Source organism: Coregonus clupeaformis, chromosome 9 (assembly GCF_020615455.1).
Source record: "Coregonus clupeaformis isolate EN_2021a chromosome 9, ASM2061545v1, whole genome shotgun sequence".
Taxonomy (NCBI): domain Eukaryota; kingdom Metazoa; phylum Chordata; class Actinopteri; order Salmoniformes; family Salmonidae; genus Coregonus; species Coregonus clupeaformis.
The window spans coordinates 7,928,162-7,940,613 of record NC_059200.1 but is presented as its reverse complement, the minus strand read 5'-3'; the positions used below and the strand labels follow the sequence as shown (position 1 = coordinate 7,940,613).

The window sequence follows — 12,452 nt, the reverse complement described above, 5'->3', positions numbered from 1 at the left end:
TATTTGTTCACCCGATATGGATGAAAATACCCTCAAATTAAAACTGACAGCCTCCACTTTAACCTCATAATTTCACCCGTGCTACAGAAGGCTATATCGGCCCACTAATACAGGACTAGTAAAGGCCCAGTACTTTTGTGAAGTACGATTTTTCCTACTTCCCACGGCTATGGCAATATGGTCTAATTCAGCACCTATCAACATTTACATTTTAGTCATTTAGCAGACGCTCTTATCCAGAGCGACTTACAGTTAGCACATACATTATTTTATCGAACCCAAACGCCATGCTCTACCAACTGAGCTACATCCCCTGCCGGCCATTCCCTCCCCTACCCTGGACGACGCTGGGCCAATTGTGCGCCGCCCCATGGGTCTCCCGGTCGCGGCCGGCTACGACAGAGCCTGGATTCGAACCAGCAGCTAGCACTGCGATGCAGTGCCTTAGACCACTGCGCCACTCTGGAGACAATATAACATCAATATAACATGTTGATCTGGCAGACTTACTAAACACAAATATTGCATTTGTAAATGATGTCTGAGTGTTGGAGTTTGCCCCTGTCTGTCCGTAAATAAAAAGAAAAAAAAGAAAATGGTCTCATCTGGTTTGCTTAAGGAATTTGATGTAGGCTATAGCATTTACTTTTACTTTTACTCAAGTATGACAATTTAGGACTTTTTCCAACACTGTACTTAAGTACATTTAAAATAAGATACTTTTATACTTTAACTCAAATAGTATGGGTGACTTTCACTTTTACTTGAGTCATTTCTATTAAGGTAGCCTAGCGGTTCAAATCAAATCAAATTTTATTTGTCACATGCGCCAAATACAAAAGGTGTAGACCTTACCGTGAAATGCTTCCTTACAAGCCCCTAACCAACAATGCAGTTCAAGAAATAGAGTTAAGGAAATATTTACTAAATACAATAAAATAAAAAATAAAATAAAAAGTAACACAATAAAATAACAATAACGAGGCTATATACAGGGCATTTGTACATGTAGGTAGGGGTAAAGTGACTATGCATAGATGATAAACAGTGATTAGCAGCAGTGTAAAAGCAAAAGGGGAGGTGTGGGGGTCAATGTAAATAGTCCGGGTGGCCATTTGATTAATTGTTCAACAGTCTTGTGGCTTGGGCGTAGAAGCTGTTAAGGAGCCTTTTGGACCTAGACTTGGTGCTCCGGTACCACTTGCCGTGCGGTAGCAGAGAGAACAGTCTATGACTTGGGTGACTGGAGTCTTTGAGAATGTTTTGGGCCTTCCTCTGACACCGTCTAGTATATAGGTCCTGGATGGCAGGAAGCTCTGCCCCAGTGATGTACTGGGCCGTACGCACTACCCTCTGTAGCGCCTAACTGTCGTATGCAGAGCAGTTGCCATACCAGGCGGTGATGCAACCAGTCAGAATGCTCTCGAAGGTGCAGCTGTTGAACTTTTTGAGGATCTGGGGACCCATGCCAAATCTTTTCAGTCTCCTGAGGGGGAAAAGGTGTTGTCGTGCCCTCTTCACAACTGTCTTGGTGTGTTTGGACCATGACAGTTTGTTGGTGATGTGGACACTAAGGAACTTGAAACTCTGGACCCGCTCCACTACAGCCCCGTCGATGTTAATGGGGTCCTGTTCGGCCCTCCTTTTCCTGTAGTCCACGATCAGCTCCTTTGTCTTGCTCACATTGAGGGAGAGGTTGTTGTCCTGGCACCACACTGCCAGGTCTCTGACCTCTTCCCTATAGGTTGTCTCATCGTTGTCAGTGATTAGGCCTACCACTGTTGTGTCGTCAGCAAACTTAATGATGGTGTTGGGAGTTGTGCTTGGCCACGCAGTCATGGGTGAACAGGGAGTACAGGAAGGGTCTAAGCACGCACCCCTGAGGGGCCCCAGTGTTGAGGATCAGCGTGGCAGATGTGTTGTTGCCTACCCTTACCACCTGGGGGCGGCCCATCAGCAAGTCCAAGATCCAGTTGCAGAGGGAGGTGTTTCGTCCCAGGGTCATTAGCTTAATGATGAGCTTTGAGGGCACTATGGTGTTGAACGCTGAGCTGTAGTCAATGAACAGCATTCTCACATAGGTGTTCCTTTTGTCCAGGTGGGAAAGGGCAGTGTGGAGTGCGATTGAGATTGCATCATCTGTGGATCTGTTGGGGCGGTATGTGAATTTGAGTGGGTCTAGGGTTTCCGGGATGATGGTGTTGATATGAGCCATGACCAGCCTTTCAAAGCACTTCATGGCTACCGATGTGAGTGCTACAGGGCGGTAGTCATTTAAGCAGGTTACCTTCGCTTTCTTGGGCACAGGGACTATGGTGGTCTGCATGAAATATGTAGGTATTACAGACTCGGTCAGCGAGAGGTTGAAAATGTCAGTGAAGACACTTGCCAGTTGGTCCGCACATGCTCTGAGTATACGTCCTGGTCATCCATCTGGCCCCGCGGCCCTGTAAATATTGACCTGTTTAAAGGTCTTGCTCACATCGGCTACGGAGAGCATGATCACACAGTCATCCGGAACAGCTGGTGCTCTCATGCATGCTTCAGTGTTGCTTGCCTCGAAGCGAGCATAAAAGGCATTTAGCTCGTCTGGTAGGCTTGCGTCACTGGGCAGCTCGCGGCTGGGTTTCCATTTGTAGTCCATAATAGTTTGCAAGCCCTGCCACATCTGACAAGCATCAGAGCCGGTGTAGTAGGATTCAATCTTAGTCCTGTATTGACGCTTTGCCTCTTTAATGGTTTGTCTGAGGGCATCTTGTAAGCGTCCGGATTAGTGTCCCGCTCCTTGAAAGCGGCAGCTCTAGCCTTTAGCTCGTGCGGATGTTGCCTGTAATCCATGGCTTCTGGTTGGGATATACCTTCAGGCTCTGATCAGTCCCTACACCCAAACGAGGGCATTGCGTTCATCCACCTCTGGCCTGCTGGCTCCCCTTCCTCTGCGGAAGCATAGTTCCCGCTCAGCCCAGTCAAAACTGTTCGCTGCTCTGGCACCCCAATGGTGGAACAAGCTCCCTCACGACGCCAGGACAGCGGAGTCACTCACCACCTTCCGGAGACATTTGAAACACCACCTCTTTAAGGAATACCTGGGATAGGATAAAGTAATCCTTCTGTTTGTGGTGGTAAATAGGCGGCTACGAATAATATAGATGAAAACTCTCTTGGTAGATAGTGTGGTCTACAGTTTATCATGAGGTACTCTACCTTAGTCGAGCAATACTTCGAGACTTCTTTAATATTAGAGTATTGGTCCAGTAACCTTGTGGCTGTTTCAAATCCCAGAGCCGGCAAGGTGAAAAAATCTTCCGTTCTGCCCTTGAGCAAGACAGTTAACCCTCAACAACAACTGCTCCCTGGGCGCCGATGACGTCGATTAAGGCAGCTCCCCGCACCTCTCTGATTGGGGTTGGGTTAAAAGCAGAAGACACATTTTGGTTGAATGGGTATCCCTTTTACTCAAGTATGACAATTGAGCACTTTTTCCACCACTGGACACAAGTATATTACCGGTTGGGCACATAAACAAACCTCTCGTGGGATAATGCACATCTTTTTTTCTATGCAGACTTATTCACATGAAAATCTGTCGCCAATTGGATGGAAACCCAGCTACAGACATTTTTTGAGCAGTTCATTTCAATTGTCTGGTTGCCAGGTCTAACTGAAATTACTAGACTATTGACCTCTCAAAACCCACAAGGCCTGAAAACTAGCCCAAAAAAATGTTTGAGCAGCAAGAGAGGAGTTGCCACATTTATCCAATAAACCCCTTTTCCATAACATTATTGAGCCAATTAAGAAGGAATATCAGTAATTTGTAACGACATAGGCTAAGAAGCAAAATTAGGTTTTCCATCAAAATAATACTTTTTGTGAGTTTAAGAATATGTTGCAAGAGAAAATATAATTTGCCCTTATTAAACTTGCCAGATCATATTCTATCAATGGATGTCGATTTAACTTGTTTTGACTGCTATGATTAAGCAATAAGGCCTGAGGTGTGGTATATGGCCAATACATCACATTTAAGGGATGTTCTTAGGACACAGCCCTTAGCCTTGGTATATTGGCCTCATACCACAAACCCCTGAGGTGCCTTATTGCTATTATAAACTGGTTACCAAAGTCATTTTTTGTCATACCTGTGGTACACGGTCTGATATACCACGGCTTTCAACTACTCAGCATTCAGGGCTCAAACCACCCAGTTTATAATTGTAAACAAATCCAGTTTGCTCATGTACATAACTATAGATAAATCCGACAGGAGAGTTTGAGTGATGAAAGTTGGACAGAGGATCTCGAAATATCTGTGCAAGAAACACTTCAAAACGTAAAAAAAAAAAACTAACTTAAAAAAAATTATGTTAGGCAATTTTCTGGCAACTGCGCCCTTATTATTTGCCAGATGTTAAGACTACAAACCATTATAAATTGCCCATTTGCGAGATTTACTTGTTATGTCAATAGACATAGGCTACTAACTAAAACCTGGGTTTATAATTGAAATTCAACTTTGCCATGGTTTGCTGAGCTAGATGCAGGTAGCCTATATCCCCTGATAGGTCAACATCTCATTTCAGGGAAATGAAACTGACAATGAAACTGACATTAAATGTGGAGAATTATAAATTTGCGATAGAGCTGTGACCATGAAAACAATTGATAACTTCCAATTGTATTAACTAAACATGGCCATTAATAATTGCATAATAACACAAGGCTACAACAACAAACTGAAGTTATAGGCTATTTATTAAATCATTTTGCCAGCTCCAGGTAGGCTACACAAGTGGCACAAATTGATTTGCAATGACTCGTGATATCGTCATTTCAACATATTTATTGTATCAAATGGTAGGCTACAGTAGCCTACAATGGCATTGAAATTAATAGCCTACTTGATGGCCAACAGATGCAAATCTATATTCTCCACATTTAATATCAGTTTCATTGTGGACTTTTTCCCATAACAGAAGCACGCAAGTTCCACAACTTCCATTTCAAATATACATTCGCCAGTGCTCGAGACCCAATAACTGAGCATGCATAAAACACTTCGCTTGATAAGGTTTTCCATAAGAAAAGTCGACATTACAATGCAGTTTACTTTAAACCACCTCTGAACGAATTAATCGAAAGCCCTCTAGTGCGCCTGAAGTAGTTTTCCAGTGCTTTGTCGCCGTTATATCAGTTCTAGCTCGTTAATATGTTTTATGGAAAAGTGGTTGGAAATAGTTGTCTCCATCATGACCAATCGAAATAACCTACCTATAACTGGTTAAAAAAAAGTTGTCACGACGTGCGCGCGCGCTGCTCTGTCTCCGTGACTCAGCTGCCTGCTGCAGCGCTCTCTCAAACAGTGCTCTCAACACACACACCTCCGGCCCGCACCCCTCCCCACCACTCACTAAGTAACAGCCTGCTCACTGCCTGGGTCACAGTGAAATATATATTTGTTGTTGTTGTTGTTGAGAAACGCCATGGTGGCCACGGTGCATCTTAAAAGTAGCCCACAAACCCGCAACCAATACATTTTAACCCTAGACTTCGTTTCAAATAGCCTAATTTGCAAGAAAATGGCGGACATGGCAACCCTGCAGAGTCCCAATGCAACATCCAGACGACAAAGAAATTAAATAATCCACACAAATCGAACCGGATTATTTAATTTCTTTGTCGTCTGGATGTTGCATTGGGACTCTGCGTTTCACGTTCATCTGTACTTTGAATGGGCAACGGTTCTCCCCGCTATAGCTATCTTTCAAACCAATCAATCATAAATTTCGACTTTGCACATGCGCTGTGTATTGTCAAATAGGAAGGAAAAATCATTTTAGTGGGAGGAACCAGCATGGTTGCCATGTCTGTCATTTTCTTGCAAATTATGCTATTTGAAACGAAGTCTAGGGGGAGTAATTTCTGAAGCCCCCCCCCAAAAAAAAAAAAACATAATTTGGATAAGTCGCTTTGGATAAGTGTCTGCTAAATGGCTTATATTATGATATATATAAACATACATACATACGGTTCATTCGAAAAGTATTCAGACCCCTTCCCCTTTTCCACATTTTGTTACATTAAAGCCTTATTCTAAAATGGATTAAATAAAATATTTCCTCATCAATATACACGCACTACCCCATAAAGACAAAGCGAAAACAGGTTTATATAAAGTTTTGCAAATGTATTACTACAAAAAAACCAGATACCTTATTTACATAAGTATTCAGACTCTTTGCTGTGAGACTCGAAATTGAACCCAGGTGCATCCTGTTTCCATTGATCATCCTTGAGATGTTTCTACAACTTGATTGGAGTCCACCTGTGGTAAATTCAATTGATTGGAAATTATTTGGAAAGGCACACACCTGTCTATATAAGGTCCCACAGTTGACGGTGCATGTCAGAGCAAAAACCAAGTCATGAGGTCGAAGGAATTGTCCGTAGAGCTCCGAGACAGGATTGTGTCGAGGCACAGATCTGGGGAAGGGTACCAAAACATTACTGCAGCACTGAAGGTCCCCAAGAACCAATCAGGACTTTATGGTAGAGTGGCCAGACGGAAGCCACTCCTCAGTAAAAGGCATGACAGCCCGCTTGGAGTTTGCCAAAAGGCACCTAAACAAGATTCTCTTGTCTGATGAAACAAAGATTGAACTCTTTGGCCTGAATGCCAAGCGTCACGTCTGGAGGGAACCTTACACCATCCCTATGGTGGTGGCAGCATCAGGCTGTGGGGATGTTTTTCAGCGGCAGGGACTGGGAGACTAGTCAGGATCGAGGGAAAGATTAACAGAGCAAAGTACAGAGAGAGCGCTCAGGACCTCCAACAGGAAAAAGACCGTAAGCACACAGCCAAGACAACGCAGGAGTGACTTCGGGACAAATCTCTGAATGTCCTTGAGTGGCCGAGCCAGAGCTAACATTTCTGGAGAGACCTGAAAATAGCTGTGCAGCGACGCTCCCCATCCAACCTGACAGAGCTTGAGAGTATCTGCAGAGAAGAATGGGAGAAACTCCCCAAATACAGGTGTGCCAAGCTTTAAGCGTCATACCCAAGAAGACTCGAGGCTGTAGTTGCTGCCAAAGGTGCTTCAACAAAGTATTGAGTAAAGGGTCTGAATACTTATGTAAAGGTGATATTTCAGTTTTTGCTTTGTCTTTATGGGGTATTGTGTGTAGATTGATGAGGGGGGAAAAAACAATTTAATCAATTTTAGGGGTCTGAATACTTTCCAAATGCACTGAACAAAAATAAATGCAACATGCAACAATTTCAAAGATTTTACTGAGTTACAGTTCATAGAAGGAAATCAGTCAATTTAAATAAATTCATTAGGCCCTCATCTATGGATTCACAACCGCAGACCACGTGTAACCACGGCAGCCCAGGACCTCCACATCCAGCTTCTTCACCTGCGGGATCGTCTGAGACCAGCCATCTGGACAGCTGATGAAACTGAGGAGTATTTCTGTCTGTAATAAAGCCCTTTTGTGGGGAAGAACTTATTCTGATTGGGTGGGCCTGGCTCCCCAGTGGGTGGGCCTATGCCCTCCCAGGTCCACCCATAGCTGTGCCCCTGCACAGTCATGTGAAATCCATAGATTAGGGCCTCATTATTTATTTCAATTGATGGATTTCCTTTAAATAAATCGTTGAAATTGTTGCATGTTGCGTTTTTTGTTCAGTATAGATTATCACTGACTTCTTCTATTTAAGTATTTTCTTTCATTTAAAGGTACATCAAGGATGGAAAAGATTCTGCCAGACAAGGAAACATGTCAAAATCATTAGAACTGTTCAAGCTGGCCCATGACATCTACCCTAGTGATAAAATTCGGAGCAGGATAAAGACACTTCAGGAGGCTATAGAAGAGATGGCACAGCAAGGCTCAGAGAGTGAGGATGAAGATCTTGTCAATGTCAACAACAGCGGTCTAATGCTTTTCAAAGAACTTTATTACAAACTGTATGAACATCAGCAAGAGGGGGTTGCTTTTTTGTATGGGCCCCACAGAGATGGTCGTGAAGGAGGAATCCTAGCTGATGACATGGGCTTAGGGAAGACCATTCAGGTTATATCGTTTCTCTCTGGTATGTATGATGCTAACTTGGTAAAGCATACCCTGCTCGTCATGCCAACCTCACTCCTCAAGAACTGGACCAAGGAATTTTCCAAATGGACTCCTGGAATGAGAGTCAAAGAGTTTCATGGCACAAGCAAAGTGGAACGCAACAGGAACTTGTAGAAGATTCAAAGAATAGGTGGTGTCATCATCACTACATACCAAATGCTGATCACCAACTGGGAGCTTCTCTCATTTTACAATGGCAGATAATTCAAATGGGATTATGCAATCCTGGATGAGGCACACAAGATCAAAACCTCGTCAACCAAGACAGCCAAAAGTGCGCATGCTATTCCTGCCAGGAATCGTGTACTACTTACAGGCACACCTGTACAGAATAACCTGAAAGAAATGTGGGCTCTTTTTGATTTCGCTTGGTATGTCTAAAACCTTCAAAACAGAGTATGACAATCCCATCACCCGTGCAAGAGAGAAGGATGCTACCCCAGGTGAGAAAGCCCTGGGGCTCAAGATGTCAGAGAACCTCATGGCCATCATAAATCCATACCTCCTAAGGAGTACCAAGGCAGAAGTACAGCGAAAAACGCAAAACCGTGTAAAAGCCTGTGAAAGGACTTGGAGTCAGAAAACAAGGAAAACAAAGTCCCAAGTGGTGGTGGTGCAGAAATGCCAAACCTCACCAGGAAGAATTACCTAATCATCTGGACGTACTTGAGCTCAGTTCAGGAGGACATCTACAATCAGTTCTTATCCCTGGATAACATCAAGGAGCTGCTGATGACCACCAGGACACCGTTGACTGAACTGAATATCCTGAAGAAGTTGTGTGACCACCCAAGACTTCTCTCAGCCAGGGCTGTCGCTCAGTTAGGCCTAGAAGAAGGAACAAGCGCAAACCATCAAGAGGATGAAAATGAGTCTGCTGCACACAGAATTAACAACATATCTGATGAAACGCTAATATCCGAATCTGGAAAGCTGATGTTTCTCATTGCACTTTTGGAAAGGCTTAAGGAAGAAAGCCATCGTACACTTGTTTTCTCACAGTCAAGGAAGATGTTGGACATCCTTGAACGGGTTCTGGTAAACAAGCATTTCAAGATCATGAGAATTGATGGCACAGTAACTCACCTCACAGAAAGAGAGAGGCGCATCCAACTGTTCCAGACCAATAAGCAATACTCTGTCTTTCTCCTAACCACCCAAGTGGGAGGAGTCGGCATCACGTTGACAGCAGCAAACAGAGTAGTTATTTTTGACCCCAGCTGGAATCCAGCCACTGATGCCCAGGCTGTTGACAGGGCCTACCACATTGGACAAACTGAGAACGTTGTCATCTACTGACTGATCACTTGTGGTACAGTGGAGGAGAAGATCTACAGATGGCAGGTGTTCAAAGATTCCTTGATCCGACAGACTACCGGGGACAAAACAAATCCATTCCGGTACTTCAGCAAACAAGATCTGAAAGACACTCGATCCTCGTCAACACAGCTGCAGCTACAGTCACTGCACTCGAGGCAGACGCACAGATCCAAAATTGGATGAACACATCACCCATCTTCACTCCATGGAGATATTTGGAATCTCTGATCATGACCTCATGTTCTCACATGAAGTAGAAAACAACAATGATGACCCTGAGGATCAGGAAGCTCATCAGTACACAGAGAACAGGGTGCAGAAAGCTCAGGAGCTGATGAAGGCTGAGTCTGACTTGCATCCGCAGCTTGCTGAGAGCATTGAGTCAAACACAGAGCCGGCATGGCTGCGGAAACCCCCTCAACACAATACAGTGGGGTCAACTGAGAAGAAGCCAATGGAAATGCCCAGTCCCTCCTCTCCTAGGCATAACCACAACTCCACTGCGTTGGTGGATCTTACCCGGTCTGGGTCTGGTGACGAGGAAGATATCCACAATCTGAGTAACAAATTAATTGATCTAGCTGTAGATGAAATCATTGAGATTATGGGACCCACTGTGACAATTGCGACTGAGGAAAAGTTAATAAAGAGCAACCATCATTCTCCCATAGACAAGTCTCTTGAAGAGACTCTGTCGGCTCTGTCGTAGCTGGCCGTGACCGGGAGACCCATGGGGCGGCGCACAATTGGCCCAGCGTCGTCCAGGGAAGGGGAGGGAATGGCCGGCAGGGATGTAGCTCAGTTGGTAGAGCATGGTGTTTGCAACGCCAGGGTTGTGGGTTCGATTCCCACGGGGGGCCAGTATGAAAAAAAATAAAAATAATGTATGCACTCACTAACTGTAAGTCGCTCTGGATAAGAGCGTCTGCTAATCTACAGTTGGAGGACAGTGCTAGTGATATGTTTTCAGAGAAGGAATCCGAGTATGTCGAAAGGAATTCAGGTTTCCAGCTAGAGATGGATGTCAGCTTAAATGTAGATGACGAGCCCTCTGTGAATGGAGCTGTTGAACAGAATGTAGCAGATGTCCATGATGTCAACTCTCTTGTTTCTAAAGCAGACGACACTGTAGAGAACTCGTTCATTACTTCTGTCAGGAAAAAGAAAAGAGCAGCAGTAATTTACGATAGTGCAGAGGATGATGTTGAGGAAGATGAAAGGCCTCATTTGATGAGCACTGAATTGGATAAATCATTAAAAGGCGTGGGATCCTCCACACCAAAATCAGTCAAATCTGGATCCAGTTCCTTTAAAGCCAGGAAAAGCATTGGAGGGAATACCTCTGTGGCCTCAAGACGTTAGTTTGTGGATTCTGTGCTTGAGGATGTGGAAGACCTCGATGAGGACATGGAAGCTGAGGTTTCACAGGTGCACATTGATGATGCAAGTGAGGAAAGTGAGGTAACTGGATCTTGTGAGGCAAGTGAGGTGACTGATCTCATGAGGAGAGGAGGGTTCCACGGAAAGGAGGGTTCCACGGAAAAGGGTGAACACACATAGGAGACCTTCAACACTGAGACCGAAGAGGGAGGTGAGGAAGGTGGAAGTGAGTCAATGTATGTTGCTGAAGAATCTGAAATGGGAGAGGAAGAAGAAAGTTATTTGGAGGAATCTACCGGTGATCCTGAACTTGCTTCTAGTGAAAGAATGGACCAATGTGCCAGTGGCAAAGATGCCACATTGCAGACTGTGGATGGTGTCGACAACAACAGCGATTCTCCGGCTGTGACAGAGGAAAAGTATAAAAACCTTGTGAAAAAGGGAAAAGAATCTTACTCTGAGGGGAAACTTGATATTCCCCTAAGCTTCTTTTTGAAAGCAATTGACATTAGAACTGGTGATCCTGAAATTCAATTAATGACAATTCAACTGTACCGTCGGCTCAGTGAGATAATTAATTAGTGAAATATTATTTCTGAAAAGGTTGTTATCCCTGATTAGCTGTCACCTACATCAGGGTTTACCAAACTCACATTTTGGTTTTTTCTCAGTTTGGCCAGAAGTACAGTGCCTTCAGAAAGTATTCACACCCCTTGACTTTTTCCACATTTTGTTATGTTACAGCCTGAATTTAAAATGGGTTAAATTGAGATTTTGTGTCACTGGCCTGCATACAATACCCCATAATGTCAAAGTGGGATTATGTTTTTAGACATTTTTACAATTTAATGAAAAGTTGAAATATCTTGTCAATAAGTATTCAACCCCTTTATGGCAAGCCTAAATAAGTTCAGGAAAAAAATGTGCTTAACAACTCACATAAGTTGAATGGACTCACTCTATGTGCAATAGTGTTTAACATGATTTTTGAATGACTACCTCATCTCTTTACCCCACACGTACAATTATCTGTAAGTTCCCTCAGTCGAGCAGTGAATTTCAAACACAGATTCAACCACAAAGACCAGGGATGTTTCCCAATGCCTTGCAAAGAAGGCCAACTAGTGGTAGATGGGTAAATCAAAAACAAAAACATTGAATATCCCATGGAGCTCTTCATATATTCAAGCATGGTGGTGGCTGCATCTTATGGATATGCTCATAATCGGCGAAGACTAGGGAGTTAAAAAAATAAACAGAATAGAGTTAAGCACAGGCAAAATCCTAGAGGAAAACCTGGTTCAGTCTGATTTCCAACAGACACTGGGAGACAAATTCACCTTTCATCAAGACAATAACCTAATACTCAAGGCCAAATTACACAGGAGTTGCTTACCAAGACAACATTGAATGTTCCTGAGTGGCCTAGTTACAGTTTTGACTTAAATCGGCTTGAAAATCTATGACAACACATGAAAATGGCTGTCTAGCAATGATCAACAACCAACTTGACAGAGCTTGAAGAGTTTAAAAAGGAATAATGTGCATATATTGTACAATCCAGGTGTGCAGAACTCTTAGAGACTTGTCCAAAAACACTCACAGCTGTAATC

At 43.7% G+C, this 12,452-nt stretch overlaps 1 protein-coding gene across 1 annotated transcript; it reads left to right on the top strand.

Moving 5' to 3' along the window:
• The first annotated feature begins 9,393 nt into the window (after positions 1-9,393).
• On the top strand, positions 9,394-10,179 carry LOC121574352 (DNA excision repair protein ERCC-6-like). The gene has a single exon (XM_041886970.1). The coding sequence runs from the start codon at positions 9,665-9,667 to the stop codon at positions 10,166-10,168; it is 504 nt and encodes a 167-aa protein (XP_041742904.1). The 5' UTR covers positions 9,394-9,664; the 3' UTR covers positions 10,169-10,179.
• The last annotated feature ends 2,273 nt before the right edge of the window (positions 10,180-12,452 follow it).

Bases quoted from the DNA above. Each gene is read 5' to 3' on its own strand.
- LOC121574352 (XM_041886970.1), top strand. From the start codon at position 9,665: ATGGAGATATTTGGAATCTCTGATCATGACCTCATGTTCTCACATGAA.